Consider the following 21196-nt stretch of genomic DNA (forward strand, 5'->3'; position numbering starts at 1 on the left):
ATTTAAGATAATACATATTTCATTATGTGATTGGAACTTCTACACTGAAAGATATAAAATTAGATGCTTGCTTTTATATGTGGATTCCTGTCAATATGAGAGTTACAAAAATAGATTAATAGATGTGTGTCTCAAATTTCCTGACTACCATTCCCATGAACATTTTTTAAATGACGAACAGCTCTTAAAATAAGTTCCAGGGGCGCCTGGGTGGCTCAGTTGGTTAAGTCACTGCCTTTGGCTCCAGTCATGATCCTGGAGTCCTGGGATCGAGCCCCATATTGCTCTGCAGGGAGCCTGTTTCTCCCTCTCCCTCTGCCTCTCCCCCTGCTTGTGCTCTCTCTCTCTCTGTCAAATAAATAAAATCTTAAAAAAAAAATTAGCTCCAAACAAACAAAATTCAACCTACCCTTGAATTACTGGTTACAGAATTCCTGAATTTTTCATTGTTCTTTAAAAAAAAAAAAAAGTTTTACTTAAAAGTGGAGTAGAGTTTTATGTCCATAATCATAAACAGGTTTTCTACACTATCCACAAAATCACTAGGAAATTGCATAAGATACAGGACAACACATCTTTGTGTAGGACTGGCTTTTACGTCTTGTTTGTACAAGATAAGCAGTAGGCTTCCATTGATTAAATGCCGGCCAAGTTCTCAATTGTTGTGGTGAACAAATTTCACTCCCTTCAAACACACACACACCTTTACAAGAATGCTCCTGAGATGGTATTGCTCCAATTCAGACCACTGGCAGAGGGATATCTCACCCATTTTTAAAGGGCCTATTTGAAGCACCTTCATGAGTATTTACCAATGATCCCCATGGACATTATCTTCTCATTCCTTCAATACTTGACAACTTTTAAAGTTTGTACCTGTGGCGTAGTGATCAAGAGTGGTACTTGGCAATCTCCTTGTCTGGGTTTCTATCTCAGACACCTTCTGTGTCCTTGGGCATCTCACCTAACCTCTCCATGATTCCATTTTCCACCATCTGTAAAAAGTGAATGAAATTCATAGCCATCTCACTGGGTTGCTGTAGGGAAAAAATTCATGTCAGTTGCAAGATTAAATATTGTTCAATTCTTTAATTCCTTGGTACCTATTCAGTATTTTTCTAACTAGTACCAAGGTATTACTAGAGTAATAGTAAAGTAGTAGTAAAGTAGATGGTAAACTCTTTAAGGTGGAGATTTTTTTTTTTTTTTTTTTTTGTAAAGAAAGGCAGACTGCCATATGCAGCACCTCATTTGGTGTGTCCAGAGTCTTGGAAGCTGGATTACCCTATGTTCTTCTACAAATGGACCTTGAGAGCTTGTTTGGAGGTTGTAGCAGGGGAGCAACTACTCCTATACTGTTGACCCAGGAACAGTCCTCCTCTAGGGGGCAGACCCTTCAGTTTTAGGAGAGATGCACATGAAGGGGTTAGGGAGGAAGGGACACCCCCTAGGTAACCAGATCAGCCCAATCAACCCTGGTGACCAATGGGATGACAGATGTCACAGCAAGATTGCTCTGAGGGTGGAGCATTTGAACAAAGGTGAATAAACTGCCGATAGTGGATACATATGTATTTGTTAATTATGCATATTTAGTTTGAGCCATTGCTGGGCCATGGTATCTAGACAACAAAACTCTTGAAAATGAGTTGGAATTGCAAAACATACTACAAATATCCCCACAAAAGAATTATTAATTCAATGAAGAGTGCTTAAAAGCAGAAGACACTAAAAACATTTTTCTTGTTACCCAAGTCACTGAGCTGCTCTATATTCTCATTTTCCCACAACCAACAACAGGTGTAACCCGTGCTCCTGCCCTCTCTCTTAGGAATGCTGTAAGGTTAGATAATGTGTATAAAGCTTTTGTTCCTCAGGCCACAGTACAATTATCTGTCCTCTTATTAAAATTTTTCTGTCCCATGACATCAGTCATTATAAAGGGTCTTAGTGAATCATATCCTCCTATGGATTTTCTGTGCCAGAGGAAGGTGTGTCTATCTCTTTTTTCTTAACCACTAAACGCTACAAAATATTCACTACCTTATTATATAGTTGAGCAGTATTACATAAAATTTCAAGTGTTCTCACCCTCAGCCTTTATGATCCTCATTAAAAAGTTCAGGGGAAAGCACTGAATTCAGATGGTGGAGAGCCTTGGTTTTATATTTTCATCTTTCACGGTGAAACATTAACTTTCAAATTAACCATGGAAGAACCTGACAATTTTCCATCTCTATGCAATTAAATTTTTAATTAAGTGCCAATTATTACTGGTTTTTAATTTGTTTTTTTTTAAGATAAATCCATACATTTTTAAGGCTAACAGAGCACTTAACTCCAATTTAATTAAATGCAACAAACTTATGGTAGCAGATGGAATTGTAAAATGTGGCCCTGAGGCCACCCTGTCTGAACTTGATCCTTGGTTTTACATTGGCTGGATGACATCCCACTTTAGTTTGCCATATCTGATATGCTTTCCTGAAAGATGGAGATGAGCACAATGCCAACCCTCTGGGGTTATTTTGAGTCTTAATGAAGGTAAGTGATAATGCAGATCACACGGGTGATGATACATATCTGTGTGGCATAGATCCTTGCCAAACAAAGTGTTAGCCATGATTCTTCATGCCAGTGGCTTGTGCTGTGCAATGAGGGATGTTCAGGAGCATCCCTACCCTAGATGTCAGCAGGATCTCCACAGTGTGAACAAAATGTCTCCAGATAGTGCCAATGTCCCCTGGGGAAAAACCTTGAGAACCATTGTTTTATAATGTAAAAGTTTTATGGGGAGAAGGTGGAGTCTTTATAAAATGACATTGCCCCTGCAGGCCAGAGGTGTACAATCCAAGGCGGGGAGAAGTAACTCATTTGAACCGAGATATGTCAGAGCTTGAAGTCAGGCTCTGAACATTGTCTGCTGTCTCTGGTTGCCTCATTTCCTCATCTGCAAAATGTAGGTAACTGTTAGAACTAAGCAGATAGTTCAGATAGTTGGCGGCAAAATAAATGCATAAAAATTAATAATTTTCTTACATACAATTTCAGATTAACATAAAAGACCCAAATCATAACAAATGTATAAAACACCTAGAAATAAAATCAACAAAATAAAACACCCCAAATCAAGTGAGACACCATAATTACTAAAAAATATAAGTTAGAAAACTAGTATGAAACTTTAATCTTATAAGACTGTTGATCATTCTTAATATAATAATAATAATAGCATTCACATATTTCCTAACAGAATCCTTTTGAAGTTCATCTGAGAAAAACCAAAAGTTTTTAAAAAGCAGACAATAGTTTTTTAAATTACAATAACTAAAAGATTATGTATTGATGTGAAATTAGACTAAAAAGAAATACAGCACATTTACAAAAGCAGACAAAAATATGAATATATTTCTAGCAAGTTATAGAACCCATGAGACAGGATAGAAAATCCAGAAACAATGAGTATACTTTTAATAAAATAGTCTAAAAATATTTCTTGAATTCATACAATCTTCCTGGCGTTGATCTAAATACTGGGGGTATATAAGTACATAAAATGGAGTATGTCCTTATTCTCTTAGTTTACTTAGATAGAAAGACAATAAAAAAAATCAACTCATAGATTCATATTATAAGTTTACTAATGATAAGTGATTTTAAAGAAATAATAAAGAAGGATAAAAATAACAGAGTGATGGAGAAGTTCTAGTTTAGATTGAGTGGTTACTGGTCAAGGAAGTCTCTCAATAGGTAACAACTGATCTTAAAAAAGCAGGTGGGAATGTATGCTCATAAAAGAAAAGAGATAGCATGGAGGGTTCTCAGGCCAGAGCAGTGGAGCTTAAGTCAAAGGAACTAGGGACCATATACTGTAGGGATGCTGGATTTTATTCTAAGTGTGATGGAAAGCCACGGGAAGAAACAAGAGACACAAATAGTAACAGACAAAATGGCAGGAGTAAGACTGACTAGAAAATAACTTCAGTAGTGTGGTAGGTTGGGCCATGATATTTGTGGTGAAGAAGGTGAGAAATAGTTGAACTTGGGATTTGAAGGTAGAACATGAAGAATCCTGATGGACTGCATGTTGGCTGTGAAGCAGAGATGTGAATTAAGGATGCCTTGAAGATTTGGTGTAAGAAACTGGGCATGTAGAGATTGTATTTACTGAGATAGGGAAGAAATAATTTGGGGGAAGTTTTGGTAATCAAGAGTTTGGTTATGGACAAATTATGCTTGCGATTATTGGACACAATGTGGGGAAATATCCAATAAGCTGTTAGATGAGACCAGAGTTCAAGGAAGCGGCTACAACTAGAGATAAAAAATTGGAGATAGCTTTCAAACCCCAAGCTGGACTAAGTCACAGAGAGTGTGCCTATGGAAGAAGAGGTGTGGAGACCCAAGGCACTGGGTGAGCCAAGCATAGGACAATTTAATATAGTATGTCTATTTTTTTCTATTGTTGTTGTGACAAATTACCACAGACTTGTGATTTTAAACTTCACAAATTTTTTATTTTATAGTTCCAGAGGTAAGAGGTCCAAAATGGGTCCCACTGGGCAAAATCGAACTATTAAGTGGGCCAGGTTCTTCTGAGAGTTTTTTGTTCGTTTGTTTGTTTGTTTTACAGAACCTCTATAAAGAGAATCTGTTTCTTTGACTTTTCCAACTTCTAGAAGTTGGCTCAACTTCTGCTCTCCATCTCGAAAGTCAGCAACATCTGGCTCTTCTTCACATGCTGCCATCCCTCTGAGTCTTCCTCTTCTGCCTCCCACTCTTCAAGATCCTCTTGATTATCAGGAGCCCATCTGTGTGATCCAGGATAATCTCCCAGTCTTAAATTCATCTGCAATCATCTAAGTTCATCTACAAACTTAAATCCTCTTTTCCATATAACTGAACATATTTATAGGTTCCAAGTATTAGGAGGTAAACATCTGTGGGGGCCGTTATTCTCCTTCCTACAACATGTAATAGAGGTAGCATATATTTAAAAAATGAGAAAATAAAATAATCTTTTATTCAATAAAAGATGTAGATATAACTGGCTAAATATGTGAAAAAATAACTAGAGTGAACTCCTCATCGTACATCATGTATTGATTTAATGATCAATGTATTAAAATTTCCTTGTAAAAATTAGGATCTTCTTGAGAACTGGAACAATTTATGGAAAAACATACTGAGGGACTTAAAAAAAAAGCATAAAGGAAAGTATTAAGTGACTTGTGGCACACTGGCATTGTATGAAGTACAATGTACAGCAAAGCAAAGCAGAGGTAAAATTTAAAGGCAGGCAACACACAAACCTATAACACAAATGCAGATTCCATAGTGTTATTTTTAATATATAAAGTTACTACATATTCTCTAAGTTAACTAGGATTTTTATTTCCTTATAAGCACAGCAAAAGATGCAAGCCCTTTAAAAGTCTAGCCACCCTTTTTTTAAAAAAGTTTTATTAAATTCCAGTTAGTTGGGGGACCCAGTTGGTTCAGTTGGTTCCGTGTAGAACTCTTGGTTTCAGCTCAGGTCATGATCTCAGGGTCATGAGAGTGAGTCCAGAGTGGAGATCCACACTCAGTATGGAATCTGCTTGAGAATTCTCTCCCTCTCCTTTTGCCCCTCCTCCAACCAGCACACATGGGCACCTGTGCATGCACTCTTTCTCTCTAAAATAAACAAGTAAAATCTTTAAATTCCAGTTAGTTAACATGCAGTATAGTATTAGTTTCAGGTGTACAATATATTCAGTTCTTCCATACATCACCAGGTGCTCATCACAGCAAGTACACTCCTTAATACCCATTACCTATCTAACCCATTCCCCAATCCACCCACCCTCTGGTAACCATCAGTTTGTTCTCTATCGTTTAGAGATTCTTTTTCCCCCTTTGCCTATTTGTATTGTTTCTTAAATTCCACGTATGAGTGAAACTGTATGATATTTGTTTATCTCTGACTAACGTATTTCCTTAGCGTAAGATGTTCTAGCTCGATCCATGTCATCACAGATGACAAGATTTCATTCTTTGGGGGTGCCTGGGTGGTTCAGTTGGTTAAGCTCATGTCATGATCCCAGCGTCCTGCTGGGATCCCCTGGTCAGCGGGGAGCCTGCTTATCCCTCTCCATCTGCCCCTCCCCTCTATTCCTGTGCTCTCTCTTTCTCAAATAAATACATAAAATCTTTTAAAAAAAAGATTTCATTCTTTTTATGGCTAAGTAATAGTCCATTGTGTGTGTTTTATTTCCTTATAAGCAAGGCTAATTATTTTATTTCCTTATAAGCAGAGGAGTTATTTATCTTCTTATTCTTTCACTTTTTTATCCATTCATTAGTAGATGGACACTTGAGCTATTTCTGTATCTTGGCTATTCTACAACATTTTACAACAATGCTGCTATAAACATCAGGGTGCTTGTATCCCTTTGAATTAGTATTTTTGTGTTTTTGGATAAATACCTAGTCATGCAATTGGTGGATTGTAGAGTAGTTCTATTTTTAACTTTTTGCGGAATGTCCATGCTGCTTTCCACAGTAGCTGCACCAATTTGCATTCCCACTAACAGAGCAAGAGGGTTCTCTTTTTTCCATATCCTCACCAATACCTGTTGTTTATTGTGTTGTTGATCTTAGCCATTCTGACAGGTGAGGAAATAATTTTTAAAACTTATGTATCAAAATGAAAATGATCAAAGAAAATAAATAGATAATTGCTAAAAATGTCCATGTGAAATATTATATAATGGGCTATTTAGTTTATCTGAAAGGAATGTTATAAAAATAAGTACTAAATGAATATATTTTGACCAAGTTTTGATTATAAAATCAAAGGTATACAGAAAACATTTACTATATGCAATACATTAACCAATTTGTGTTAATGATTTTATGTAATCCCTTTAATACAGAGGAGAAAACTGAGGGTTAGGAGAAAACTCTTGGTATTCTTTAAACTGTTATCCATAAAAACCTGAGAGTCTCCAAAATATTTAGAGAGACACATCTGCTCATTGAGAGTTTTTAGTTATGTTGGATTATCTGGATGACAATTATACTTGCCTCCTGCCCTATCATTGACACGTGTGATCATCTAAAGTGAAAATGTTGAACATGTAATGTGCTTGATCTCACTTCTTTCTAGTTGGCTTGTTCAAATTTTAAAGTAAGAATATTTGGAGGCTCTTTCCACAGTTTGGTGATTGTGGACATTGCTGCTGAGTGAAGTAAGTCAAGCAGAGAAAGTCAATTATCATATGGTTTCACTTACTTGTGGATCATAAGGAATAACATGAAGGACATTGGGAGATGGAGAGGAGAAGTGAGTTGGGGGAAACTGGAGAGGGAGATGAATGATGAGAGACTATGGACTCTGAGAAACAAACTGAGGGTTTTGGAAGTGAGGGGATGGGAGGATGGGTGAGCCTTGTGGTGGGTATTAAGGAGGACACATATTGCGTGGAGCACTGGGTGTGGTGCATAAACAATGAATCTTGGAACACTGAAAAAATAAAATAAAGTTAAGATGTTAAAAAAATTAATAAATAAAAATAAAAAAATAAAAAAAGAATATTTGGGGCTGCCTGGGTGGCTCAGTCAGTTAAACGTTGACTCTTGATTTCTGCTCAGGTTATGATCTCAGGGTCATGGGATTAAGCCTCATATCTACCTCTGTGCTCAGCAGGGACCTGCTTGTCCATCTCCCTCTACCCCACCTCCCCCAATTATGCAAACTCTCTTCCTCTCTCTCTAATAAATAAAATATTTTTAAAAATTAAAGTAAGAATATTTAGTCTGCATAACAGTTACTAGTCGATTTTTTTTTTTACTACTTATACAGGTATAATTATGTTTTGCAGTGATAGTTTTCAATTTAAATAAATTCAAAATTAGTCTTTAGTTTCTTTTTTTAAATTTTTAATTTTTTAAATTTCTTTTCAGTGTACCAGAATTTATTGTTTATGCACCACACCCAGTGCTCCATGTAACACATGCCCTCCATAATACCCACCACCAGGCTCACCCAACTTCTTACCTGCTGCCCCTTCAAAACCCTCAGATTGTTTTTCAGTCTCTCATGGTTCATCTTCCCCTCCAGTTTCCCTCAAATCCCTTCTCCTCTCCATCTCCCCATGTCCTCCATGTTATTTCTTATGCTCCACAAATAAGTGAAACCATATGATGATTGACTCTCTCTGCTTGACATATTTCACTCAGCATAATCTCTCCCAGTCCCGTCCATGTTGAAACAAATGTTGGGCATTCATCCTTTCTGATGGAGGCATAATACTCCATAGTGTATATGGACCACATCTTCCTTATCCATTCGTCCATTGAAGGGCATCTTGGTTCTTTCCACAGTTTGGTGACAGTGGCCTTTGCTGCTATGAACATTGGGGTATAGATGGCCCTTCTTTTCACTAATCTGTATCTTTAGGGTAAATACCTAGTAGTGCAATTGCAGGGTCATAGGGAAGCTCTATTTGTAATTTCTTAAGGAATCTCCACACTGTTTTCCAAAGTGGCTGTCCCAACTTGCATTCCCACCAATAGTGTAAGAGGATTCCCTTTCTCCACATCCTCTCCAACACACGTTGTTTGCTGTCTTGTTAATTTTGGCCATTCTAACTGGTGTAAGATGGTATCTCAATGTGGTTTTGATTTGAATCTCCCTGATGGCTAGTGATGATGAACATTTTTTCATGTGTCTGATAGCCATTTGTATGTCTTCATTAGAGATGTGTCTGTTCATGTCTTCGGCTCATTTTTTGATGTGATTATCTGTTTTGTGTGTGTTGAGTTTGAGAAGTTCTTTATAGATCCAGGATATCAGTCCTTTGTCTGTACTGTCATTTGCAAATATCTTCTCCCATTCCATGGGTTTCCTTTTTCTTTGTTGACTGTTACCTTTGCTGTGCCGAAGCTTTTGATCTTGATGAAGTCCCAAAAGTTCATTTTCTCTTTTGTTTCCTTTGCCTTTGGAGACATATCTTGAAAGAAGTTGCTGTGGCTGATATCGAAGAGGTTACTGCCTATGTTCTCCTCTATGATTCTGATGGATTCCTGCCTCACATTGAGGTCTTCTATCCATTTTGAGTTTATCTTTGTGTATGGTATAAGAGAATGGTCGAGTTTCATTCTTCTAAGTATAGTTATCCAATTTTCCCGGCACCATTTATTGAAGAGACAGTCTTTTTTCCACTGTGTATTATTTCCTGCTTTGTCGAAGATTATTTGACCATAGAGTTGAGGGTCTATTTCTGGGCTCCCTATTCTGTTCCACTGGTCTATGTGTCTGTTTTTATGCCAGTACCATGCTGTCTTGGTGATCGCAGCTTTGTAGTAAAGCTTGGTATCAGGCAACGTGATGCTGCCAGTTTTGTTTTTCTTTTTCAACATTTCCTTAGCAATTCAGGGTCTCTTCTGATTCCATACAAATTTTAGGATTGTTTGCTCCAGCTCTTTGAAAAATGCCAGTGGAATTTTAATCAGAATGGCATTGAAAGTATAGATTGTTCATATAGTAAATTGAGGCATTGGTTTGCTTTCATGAAAATGACATTGCACATTGACATAATTTTTAAAATACAAGTCCAATGTAGTCATGGCACATTGTACCTACAGAGAGTTCAAAGTCACAAATCTCGTTAGTGAGATATTGAATCTTTACAATATATAGAGACACTCAGGCAATATCAAGTGAAAGAAAGAACTTGTTAAACTTTTCTCATATATGGGTCACATGTAATGAACAGATATGATTTTTGTACAACTCATTAAGTATAGAAGTAAATATGTAATAAAGATCAGTACCTTTTAATTTGCCAGTATTTTACTTATGAGCAAGTTCTCAAACGTTTTGGCTTATCACAATATTGGATCAGCCTAAGAGCAAATTCATTGTTAAAATGAAAAAAAATGACAGTGATAAATGGATGCTTCAGATAATGGTGCATCACCCTGGAAATCCAACAAATAAAAAATGACTAGTAGAGTACAAATTATAAAAGTATATCTTTCTGCTAGTAAATCTAAAAACCAAAATTTAGTTTCAAAAATTCAATACTATGTATCAAATCAAAGTAACATAGATAATTTAAATTTTATCAGTTGTGCAGTTTTATTTGTATTTAATTTATTGATTATTTTAGTTTTATGGTTTTTGTAAGAGCCATAAACATAAAAGTTTATACCATGTTTTATGTCTGAACATAACTGAAGTAATATTATGATATAAATGGTTTTTTAAAAAACTTGTTCTTCAAAGGTATTTGAACATAATTCACCATTGAGAAGCACTATACAAATACTCCAGTGGAGGTATTTTTAATGATAATGGATAAATACCATGCCCTTACTTGCTTTTTAAAAAATAACATTGCCTAATTGCAGAAAGATAAGAGCAACGAATTCATCATTTTTATTTCAAAGCTTTTCACCACCTACTCACATAAGATGGAGTTTAACTAGAAATATAAAATATTTACACTCAAGATTCTTGTCAAGGAGAATAACCTCAGATTCACTCTGGAGGCTCAAAAGCTCTATGGAGAGAAATAATATGAATGTAAAATTACCTTAAGGATATACAATCCGTTCATTCATATAGATCAGTGCCTCTCGGCCCCAGCCGCATACTAAAATCACCTAAGACACTTAAAACATACTGATGTCTGGGTCCCATCTTGAGCTATTCTGATTTAATTAGTTTGATGTGAGACCTGATATGTTTAATAACTTCCCTTGTATGATTCTAATTAAAAACCAAGACTGAAAACCACTGAAATAGAACTCTAAAGCAGTGCTTCTCATACCGTCTGCCTGTTGGTATCACAGGGGGTACATTTACAATATCAACTCTGCTATAACAAAACCTAACATAAATAACAATTCTGAAGCCAAAGCCCCACCCCAGGCTCCTGGTTTAATTGGTCTGGGGTGGGGCCCCAAGCATTGGTATTGTTTCAAGGCTCCTGCAGGTGATTCTAATGTGTAGTCAGGCTGAGAACCACTGATCTAAGATCTGAACACCTGGACCACATCATTTAGGCTCCTGTAAAATAAGAACACCTGGGAAAATTTGTCTCCTCTATTTACTGTAAGGATGTTGTTCATTGTATTCCACAGTGAAAGAAGTTCTTTCTGGTGTTAGAAGCAAGCGGAGTTACGCAACTCCTAAAGACATGTCTTTGTTTTTATTGCTCAGACACTGCATTGCTGCTAAAAAGCTTAGAGGGAGGGGGCACCTGGGTGGTTCAGTCAGTCAAACAGCTGACTCTATTTCCACTCAAGTCCTGATCTCAGGGTACTAAAATTGAGTCTGACGTCAGGCTCCGTGCTCAGTGTGGAGTCTGCTTGAGATTCTTTCCCTCTGCCCCTCCTGCCCACTCTCTCTCTCCCAAGTAAATAAATAAAATCTTTTAAAAAATTAAAAAAGAACAAAAAACAAAAAACTTAGAGGCAAGTTCATGGCCAAGGCTTAGCAAATATGGAACTATTCTGTGGAGAAACTTCATGCATTTTTGTTTTTCTTAAAGAGTTTATTTATTTACTTGACAGAGAGAGAGCATGTGCAAGAGGATAGCAGGTGAAAAGCAGAGGGAGAGGGAGAAGCAGACTCGCTGAGCAGGGAGCCCTGTGATGCTGGGCTAGATCCCAGCACCCTGGCATCATGACCTAAACAGAAGGCAGATGCTTAGCCGGATGAGCCACCCAGGAACTCCACTTCATGCACTTTTATCTTCTATTTTCTATTATTATTTTACCCTGTCTCCCAAATCTTCATTTCCTTTTCATTAATCACAAGGCTCCTTGTTTTGTTGCCTACTTTGATAAGTCATCTTCAATTATTTCTGCAGCCATATGAGGTGGAAAAAATGAAGGCAAGAAGGAGAAGAGAGAGAGGAAGATAAATTCAAACATCTCTAGAGCATATTCTCAACTTTCTGCAGAATCAAAAACACATACATTGAATACAGGTTTTCATTACCTGGAGTGGACTCAGATTTCTCTGATTGGTTTCATGCAATGAAACCAATGTATGGTTTCATACAATGAAACCAGTGTATGGTTTCATACAACCTATTTTAAGTACTGACATGTAAGCCTGAAGACCGTTGAAACTTGAGGTTGTAATGCAAAATAATAGGATAAATTTGATTGACTACATGGTGGTATTAAACCTAATTCAGTTGTTTTTTAGGTTACCCCCAAATGCATTCCTGGAATAGAAAATTATTATTTTTTTAAATGAGGTGTTTAAATTGTTATGTAGTATATTTCATTACATAAATCTACTCTTTAACTCTGGAGAGAAGTATTCATACTGTGAATTTATAATTTAAGAGGATATAATTAAATATTGATCCTTAAGTTAGAGGATAGCCTCCCTAAATGAAACATTGTGTTAATTAATTCATTCATTATTCATTCAAACAATATTTCTTATTTAGCAGACTACTACTGCCCTACTCTGAGTCAGGCTCTCTGTAATATACTGGGGATCTAATGGTAAACAAAGTGGACCCAGTTTCTGTTCTCATAGAAGCTACACTCTAGATGGGAACAGACTTTAATGAACATAAGGTGAAATGCATATTTATTTAGAATTAGTGAAAAAGGTGCTCTGGAGAAAAATACATAGTACTATGAAAGACTAAACCAATGGCAATGCTGGGGATGGAATTGGAGTCTGATATGATCTAATTCAGAACCAGTTTCTCTTGTGACTAAATTTGGATCCAAACCTGAAAGAGAATGAATGATTATTAGATGGGCAATGTGAACAGGTCAGGGGAATTGGGAAGGTGCTTTTGGTAGAGAGAATAGCATTATATCCAAGTCATTAAGAGCATAGGAATCTCTCTCTCTCTACGTGTGTGTATTCATGCATTTACTTCCATATAGCTTCAAATCCATCTAATAGACATCTAACTAAAACTTTTTCAACTCATTTGTACTTGTTAAAACTTGCACTTGCCACTGAGGGGAACAAAACATCATCTTTCAAAATAGACACATAATAAGTTGGGAGAATGTCTGAACATTTTCACATGTGTAACTCCTGAAAAGGGAGAAAAGTGAGGCAAGATGAGGATGCTTTGAGTGTCCTAATTTTCCAGGCTGATGTAATACTTCCACTCCTATTCCCAGGAAGCTGATGCTGCAGGTAAAACTTGGACACATTTTTACAGAGAGAAGTCTAAAGTCCTCAATCTAAGTTAGATTTCTTAAGACCTCAGAACAAATCCTAGGAGGACATGACACTAGAGTTAAGTCAGCACTCTGTATTGTCAGATTCCTCTCCCTGATTGTGATCCGATCACAATTTGTGGACAGGATGAGGTTATAGAACCTTACATATGTGCATAGGTCTTAGACTGTTCCTGCGAGCTGCAAAACCTCAAATTCTCTGCATTTTTTGCTGGGCTGACTAACGGACAACTCAGAGCTCCATATCTGAAATGTAACTCTTGATCCATTTCTAAAAGGTTATTCATCGTTCAAGCGTCTCTCATCTCAGTACAATCCTGCTCCTGCCAATGAAGACAGTCATTCCTGACTTGGTTCCCACCTCCATCATCTACCCTCTCCAGTTATGACTCCCAGGCACAGTGCAAATCCATCCACTCCTCTGCATCACCCGTATTCTGCCCACCTCCTTCATCTCCCATCTAGATGATAGCAATAACCTTCTAACTGGATTCTTCACGTTTTATTTTGTGCCTTTCCAATCCTTCACCCCCCCAAATGGTGATATCTTATTGTTTTGGGGGAGTTTTCTAGTTTTTTGTTTGTTTGATTTTGTTTGTGGTTTGGTTTTAGTTTTGTTTTTGAGAGAGAGAGAGAGAGAGAGAGTATGGGTATGAGTGGGGAGGGGCAGAGGGAGAAGGAGAGAGAGAATTCTAAGCAGACCCCCCACTCAGCCTGATGAAGGCCTTGATCTCACAACCCTGAGATCATGACCTGAGCCAAAATTAAGAGTAGGAGGCTTAACCAACTGAGAAACCCAGGCACCCCTTATTTTTGTTTTCAACACTGACTTGCTCATTGCAGGTCTGTGCTTAAAATCTTTAATGGGCTTTGCATTGATCTCAAGAGATTATTAAATGGTTCACAAGGACCCACACATCTGGACTTGGTCTGCACTTGCAGCTTCATCTGCCCTCACCGCAGCTCCCACACCCCTCAGGCTCAAGACCTTCTGTCTGTGTTAGTCCCAAGTTCTCTGCCCTCAGTGCATTCACCCACTGTCTCCCATGCTCAGGAGGCTTCTTATCTCACTCTTTACCTGATGACCTAATACTCAAGCTTCAGGTTATAGGTTAAGTATTATTTTGTCAGACAGACTTTCCTTTACCTCATAATTAAAATTAAGGTCTCATCTCTTTATATTCTCAATATATATACCTTATTTTTTCTATACTCTGTGTTATTTTAATCTGCAGCCATATCTCAATTTAAAATTACATATATATATACATATATATATATTACTTTCAGCATAACAGTATTCATTGTTTTTGCACCACACCCAGTGCTCCATGCAATATATTTTTAATCACTTGTTTATTATTTACTACCACTAACACATAAGGTCGTGAAGGCATGGGATGGAGTCATGGTCAGAAGATAAGTTTTACAGTTGAGCAGGAGCCAGTCCAAGAATTGGTCTTTTGCACCATGCTAAGGTATTTGGATTTTATCTTGGAGGAAGTGGAGAACTATTGGAAGAATTTAGGCAAAGTGGTGGCATGTTCAGAATTTGATTCAGAAAGCTCTGTGGGGTCCCCAGTGCAGTACCGACGAGATAGGAGTAAGACCAGAGGCAAAGAGATTAAATAAAATATCCCTGAATTGATTCAGATGAGAGTGGTTGAGGGTGGAATAGCAATGTTATAACAAGAAGTATTTTTCAAAGATTTTTTTATTTATTTATTGTTTATTTTAGAGAGAGAGAGGGTGAGGAGAAAGAGCAGAGGCAGGGGCAGATGCAGAGAGAATCTGAAGCAGACTCCAAGCTGAGTGAGGAGCGCCACCTGGCACTCGATCTCACCACCATGAGATCATGACCTGAGCCAAAACCAAGAGTTGGATGCTTAACTGACTGAACCCCCCAGGTGCCTCCAATAGGAAATACTTTTAATAAATTAGAATATGGTGTCAATCAATGGTTGGGTTTCCTGTGAAGCAATCCCTGAGGTGGAGGTTAGGGTGCACTTTTCTTACTATGGAGTGCTCCTGGGATCAACACCTGAGGGAAAGAAGGGAAGAAAGAGTATTAGTATAAGGAGGAGTGAAGCTGTGGTACAGAACCAGCTGATGGCTAAGGCATCAAACCAAGGCTGAAACAAGTCCCTGTCCAAAGCATTTGCTTTTTATTGCCTCAGTTAGAAGACGGTTTATTTCAGCCTCTATAGAAAAGCAAATGAGGCAAGTGTGTAAAAGTGTTATTTGAAGCAGGTAAGAATGTCTGTCAAATTTCTAAGACGGTTTTAGTGGGTAACATGGTGATGGAAGGCAGACTTCCATGTTGGAGCAGTGGAAATGTAAGTGGATTACAAGAAGGGAGGGAATTATCAATGGAATAGGAGACCCTGAGCAGGTAGAAGGGGTTAAGAGTCATGGAAAATTGGAAAGCTAAACAATATCTCTTTTTAAATTTAAAGCAAGAAAGGAAAGCCAGTGTTGAGAATTGGCTTTGGCTGTGAGGGGCCAAAAACAAAAGCTCCTACATTATTTATGTTTCTCAGATTATTCTTATAATCAGGATGTACCTCCATTTTCCAAGTAAATATTTGCTCTTTAATACAGACCAGATATTCTATCTCATGAAAAAATTTAAAAATTGGGAAAGAACAATAAGTTGGAAACTTCCAGGACAAAATGAAGGGATTTAAAGTGAGATAGAATGAGGAAGAGGAAATAGAACACAGACGAGGTGGCGGAAGGACAAGTCAGAGTAATGTTGGTAAATTCCTACAGGTTGGGAATGACAATCTTGTGTTTCAGAAAGCTAGAACAAAAGCAGAGAAAACCCTGCCTTCTGAGCTGGTGTTAAGAAACTATGAATTACACAGAAGCCATCTGTTTCCTCAATGATTCACATTCCTCAAAGAAGGAGTTCTCACTTGGGCTAGAATGGTATTAATACAGCATCAACAACAAAGATAGGTGATTGATAGATAATAGGTAGATAGATCACCCATCTTAAAAATTCAATGGTTTCCATATTTCCTATTCAATTAATGGGCTCTTAAAATATGGATTGTATTGGACTTTCCATTGGCTCTTGGACTGTGGGTGACTCAGATGGTGGACCTGTTGCAAACCGCAATGTCTCCCAACTGGAATATACGTGGTGTGCTCCTTTTTGAATAGTTTTCATCCCTGAAATGGATTCCTTGTGATAGAATGTGAAAGAAAAAGGGGAAAGGTCCACACTTCCCACATTAAGCACCTGTGGTCTCTGGGCAGTGATGGGGAAGTGGCAGTCAAGGATGACAACTTGATTCTTGAAATTTGAAACTGCCTCAGTTGAATTTTGCTTGCTTTGCAAATTATTTATAAAACTACTGAAAGGTAGAATTAATTTCAGGCTCAATCCCATTCATATGAAAAGGCTTGAAAAAGCATCTCTCCCTCTCCCTTTTGAGTGGATTAGTCAGGGGCATAAGCATGGTAAGATAGAAACTGGATTTATTTCTAGATCATTACTACATAGCTAGCCTAGCCAAGCACTCTGAAAGACCTCACATTCTGCATTTGGCAAATGAGAGACTTAAGCCTGAAAACTTTGAAAATACCTTCTATTTCTAAAAGGTTTTCTATTATCAGAAATTAAGTGATTAATTCCAAAGAGCCATTTTTAATTGTTCTTTTTTTTTTAAAGATTTTATTTATTTATTTGACAGAGAGAGATCACAAGTAGGCAGAGAGGCAGGCAGGGAGAGTGAGAGGGAAGCAGGCTCCCCGCCAAGCAGAGAGCCCGATATGGGACTCGATTCCAGGACCCTGGGATCATGACCTGAGCCGAAGGCAGCAGTTTAAACCACTGAGCCACCCAGGCGCCCCCATTTTTAATTGTTCTTTAAAATGAAGTATGTATTTGTAGCTTTGATAAATGTGATATATTTCAAGTTGCCATTGAACAAACAGCTAATGGGAGTTTATATACGAGACATTTTTTCCCCTGGAGACAAAATGTTACTTAACAAATATAATAATTACCAGTAAATTCAATTATAAGGACTGCTTCTTTTTGTTGTTCTTTTCTGGATCTTAAGAATAAACTGGAATCGGGGCGCCTGGGTGGCTCAGTGGGTTAAAGCCTCTGCCTTTGGCTCAGGTCATGGTCCCGGAGTCCTGGGATCGAGCCCCGCATCGGGCTCTCTGCTCAGCGGGGAGCCTGCTTCCCTTCCTCCTTCTCTTTGCCTGCCTCTCTGCCTACTTGTGATCTCTATCTGTCAAATAAATAAATAAAATCTTTTAAAAAAAAAGAATAAACTGGAATTTTGGGGTGTCTGGCTGGCTCAGTCAGTTAAGCATCGGCCTTCAGCTCAGGTCATGATCTCAGGGTCCTAGGATCGAGCCCCATGTCAGACTCCCTGCTCAGGGGGGAGCCTGCTTCTCCCTCTCCCTCTGTTCCTTCCCTCCTGCTCATGCTCATATACTCTTTCTCTCAAATAAGTAAATAAAATCTTAAAAAAAAAGAATAAACTGAAATCTGAATTTTTTTTCTTAGGACTCCTCATTTTATAAAGCATCAGTGGTTATAGTAGATGTCTTAAAACTAACACCTAAACATTGCTTCATATCCAGAAGTCTTTATTAAAGCCAGAATTGACTAACCTCACTAAAGAAAAGTGACTTAGATTAGAAGAAAGCAATAGATCATCCAAAGTACGAAGTGTTTCTCAATTACTCTCCAAAGAACTAGCAAGGTTTTGGTGCTGTCTCCAGTTGTGACTTAATATATATATTTATGCCTTTTTTTTTTTTTTTAAATCAGAGTGTTTTTCCAACAGGAAGTTTTCAACTCTATAATTAGCAACCTACAATGGGAGCTCTGACACTTAATTACAATACTGCTAAGACAATAATAATAAGAGGAATACCAAAGTTGAATGCAGTATTTCTTGACACACCTCTGGCTACCTTCTTATTGGCTGGGAAACAATTATATATGCCTAGTAAATAATCCATACAGAGATGAATGTCTGTGTAGAAAGGCAGCATGCATTTACGACAGGTACTTCTGGTCAGGCCAAGTTCACTCACTGTTGCTGATTTCAGCTAACGCGTTATGGGCAGTAACCGTGGAGAACCTCTTCAGTGATTGCTGTAGACTCAGAGGCCTCCTCCAAGTTCAGGATTTCGAGCAGCTTCTACCCTTCCAGATTGGCTCAGTCTTCAAAGGAGAGGCGATGGCATTTTATCCCCTGCAGATTGCTGGTCTGGTTCTTGGGTTCCTTGGCGTGGTTGGGACTCTTGCCACAACCCTTCTGCCTCAGTGGAGGGTATCAGCTTTTATTGGCAGCAATATTATTGTTTTTGAAAGGCTCTGGGAAGGGCTTTGGATGAACTGCATTCGACAAGCCAAGGTCCGGTTGCAGTGCAAATTCTATAGTTCTTTGCTGGCGCTCCCACCTGTCCTAGAAGCAGCACGTGCCCTCATGTGTGTGGCAGTTGCTCTCTCCTTCATCGCTCTGCTCCTTGGCATCTGTGGCATGAAGCAGATCCAGTGCACGGGCTCTAACGAGAAGGCCAAAGCATACCTTCTGGGGACTTCGGGGATCCTCTTCATCCTGACCGGCATCTTCATTCTGATTCCCGTGTGCTGGACAGCCAACATCATCATCAGGGATTTCTACAACCCAGCCATCCACGTGGGTCAGAAACGAGAGCTGGGAGCAGCCCTTTTCCTTGGCTGGGCGAGCACCGCCGTCCTCTTCATTGCAGGGGGTCTGCTCTGTGGGTTCTGCTGTTGCAACAGAAAGAAGCAAAGGCACAGATATCCAGCCCCCGGGTATTGTGTGCCACACACAGAGAAGCGAAGGAACGTAACAGTGTTTAGTAAGACTTCCACCAGTTATGTCTAATACCTGCTTTTGGCTCAAACTCTGGATTACAATCAAAGTGTTTTATAGAGTCCTGCCAGACACTGTAAGTACGTCAGGCATGAGAACTTGCTTTATGGCTGCATTTAAATTGAGATGAAAGTATAAAGGATACATAGATTGTACTCTGTCACTTGTGTTAGGAATAGAAATGACTTGCTTTGGGCATTCTGATCTCATGTGTATTAAATGCATTTATACACAAATAATCCCTATTCCAATTTGAGTAGTCAAAAATCAAGCATATCCACATCCTTAGTATAATGGTAACTACTGTTTTTTGACAATCATATACCACCTGTTGTGAAATGCAAATTTTATTGCAATTGATAACACATAACAATAAAACATATTCTAAAACATAACCTATTTTTCCTCCAAAATTATTTCTTATACTAATATAGTAACAATTTTCTTTTTTAAACAATTACTCTGAAAAATAATAGATCTCAAATAAGGATTTTTAAATAAATTTATCAAAATATAGAAATGCCCATCTAATAAAAGCATTTGGTATTTCTTTTGGAAACTCAAGTGCACTGGCAATGAGACACTTTCAAGGGAAAAAAGGGCACTGATTTCTCTTAGGAAATTTATGATTATGATTATTTAAAGCACCTCATTTATACAGTTAAACTTCCCTGGAATTCTATATTCAAAGGAAAATGATTGATAAATGAAAAGTAATATGTTTCATAACTTAAAATTTACACCTACAACAAACAGAAGCTATCTGTTTTGATAAGGCACATCAATCTAATGCTATAAACACTCAACTCTCATCAAGAGGAAATATGGTCCTAATTAGGGAATTGAGGTTTGGGTGTTGAAGGGAATGGTTTCTGTTCTTTGTTTCATTCTTTAGTCATTGTTCAGGTCTACACACGCAAAGCAAAATGAAGAATTAAGATAATGACTCAGGTGATTAGTCAGGCTAAAATAAGTACTTCCATTTTATTCTGAAATAAGTAAATAAGTAAGTATGGCTAAGACATCTTGTTTTGCTTGAATTATGTGTACTATTTTCTCAATTCTTCACTTCCCGTGCATTTAACATGCCATATACTTAAAGTGCCAATATCAGAGTTATTGTAAGTGTGTGTGAGGTGGAGGAGGCTGGGAATATGAGGGTTTGTGGGACAAAAGCACTCCTATGAGTGTGCTGAATATTTCCAATATCTTATGAACCAATCAATGTTTATATATGCAATTCTAACTCTTCAAATATTGTGTTTCTTTTATAATAAAACTGTATGTAATTTATAGTACCTATTTGCAATGAACAGATTAAATTTGTTCACCAAATATTTATTGCATGTCCAACCTTACTATAATAAAATAATGAAGTACTTACATGTTTTCAATTATGTTGATATATTTCACTGTGGGGTCATTTTCAGAATGAATTTTTATCCTCAAAGATCATCTAATAACCCTGAAACATTAAATCAGAGATAACTTAAGTCCAGATGTGAATGTCAAACACTCACTCCATTCTGTAAACCACCAGCAAGACTTCAGTATGTCAAATCTTTGGTAATAAAAAACTATACTTAAAAAATTAGTAATAGGTAATGATAAAGCCACATAAATGTAAACATCTTCAAATAATATCAATAAAAAAGAAAAAACAATAATTTAGACAGGCTTTTTTCCCCTAAGATTGTTTTCTTTTTCAGAGTTCATTCAGAAAGTCCTAAATTTTGGGTGCATTGAAATGGAGTCATTTATCATATATACAGACAAATAAGTACAAAATCAAGACATGCAAGATATAGGCTTAAAGGTTGTCATGGAATCATTTATCCTACCTTTTGGCAAACTAGAAGTAACTCGCCTCACATGATAGGCTCCAGAGAGTAAATGAGGCATGTTATCCTGCTAGCGAGAGGATCAAAGAGTAAAAAGGTGTAATGGGGGTAAAATCACAAGATAACATTAGCCACTGAATTTAGGCTAAATTTCAGGAATGAAGAATTCTTTTGTCTGCTCTTTCATTAATCAAGGTGTACTTTTGGAAGAATGAATTCTGTTTTCCTCACTCTGCTGCAATATTTTCCTTATTACACCAC

General features: G+C 37.6%; 1 protein-coding gene across 1 annotated transcript; it reads left to right on the forward strand.

Annotated features, from left to right (window-relative positions):
• Nucleotides 1–18221: 18221 nt before the first annotated feature.
• On the forward strand, nt 18222–20471 carry CLDN17 (claudin 17). Its single transcript, XM_080811166.1, has one exon. The coding sequence runs from the start codon at nt 18432–18434 to the stop codon at nt 19104–19106; it is 675 nt and encodes a 224-aa protein (XP_080667292.1). The 5' UTR covers nt 18222–18431; the 3' UTR covers nt 19107–20471.
• The last annotated feature ends 725 nt before the right edge of the window (nt 20472–21196 follow it).

The sequence above is a fragment of the Martes martes genome, assembly GCF_963455335.1.
Source record: "Martes martes genome assembly, chromosome: 1".
NCBI classification, from domain to species: Eukaryota; Metazoa; Chordata; class Mammalia; order Carnivora; family Mustelidae; genus Martes; species Martes martes.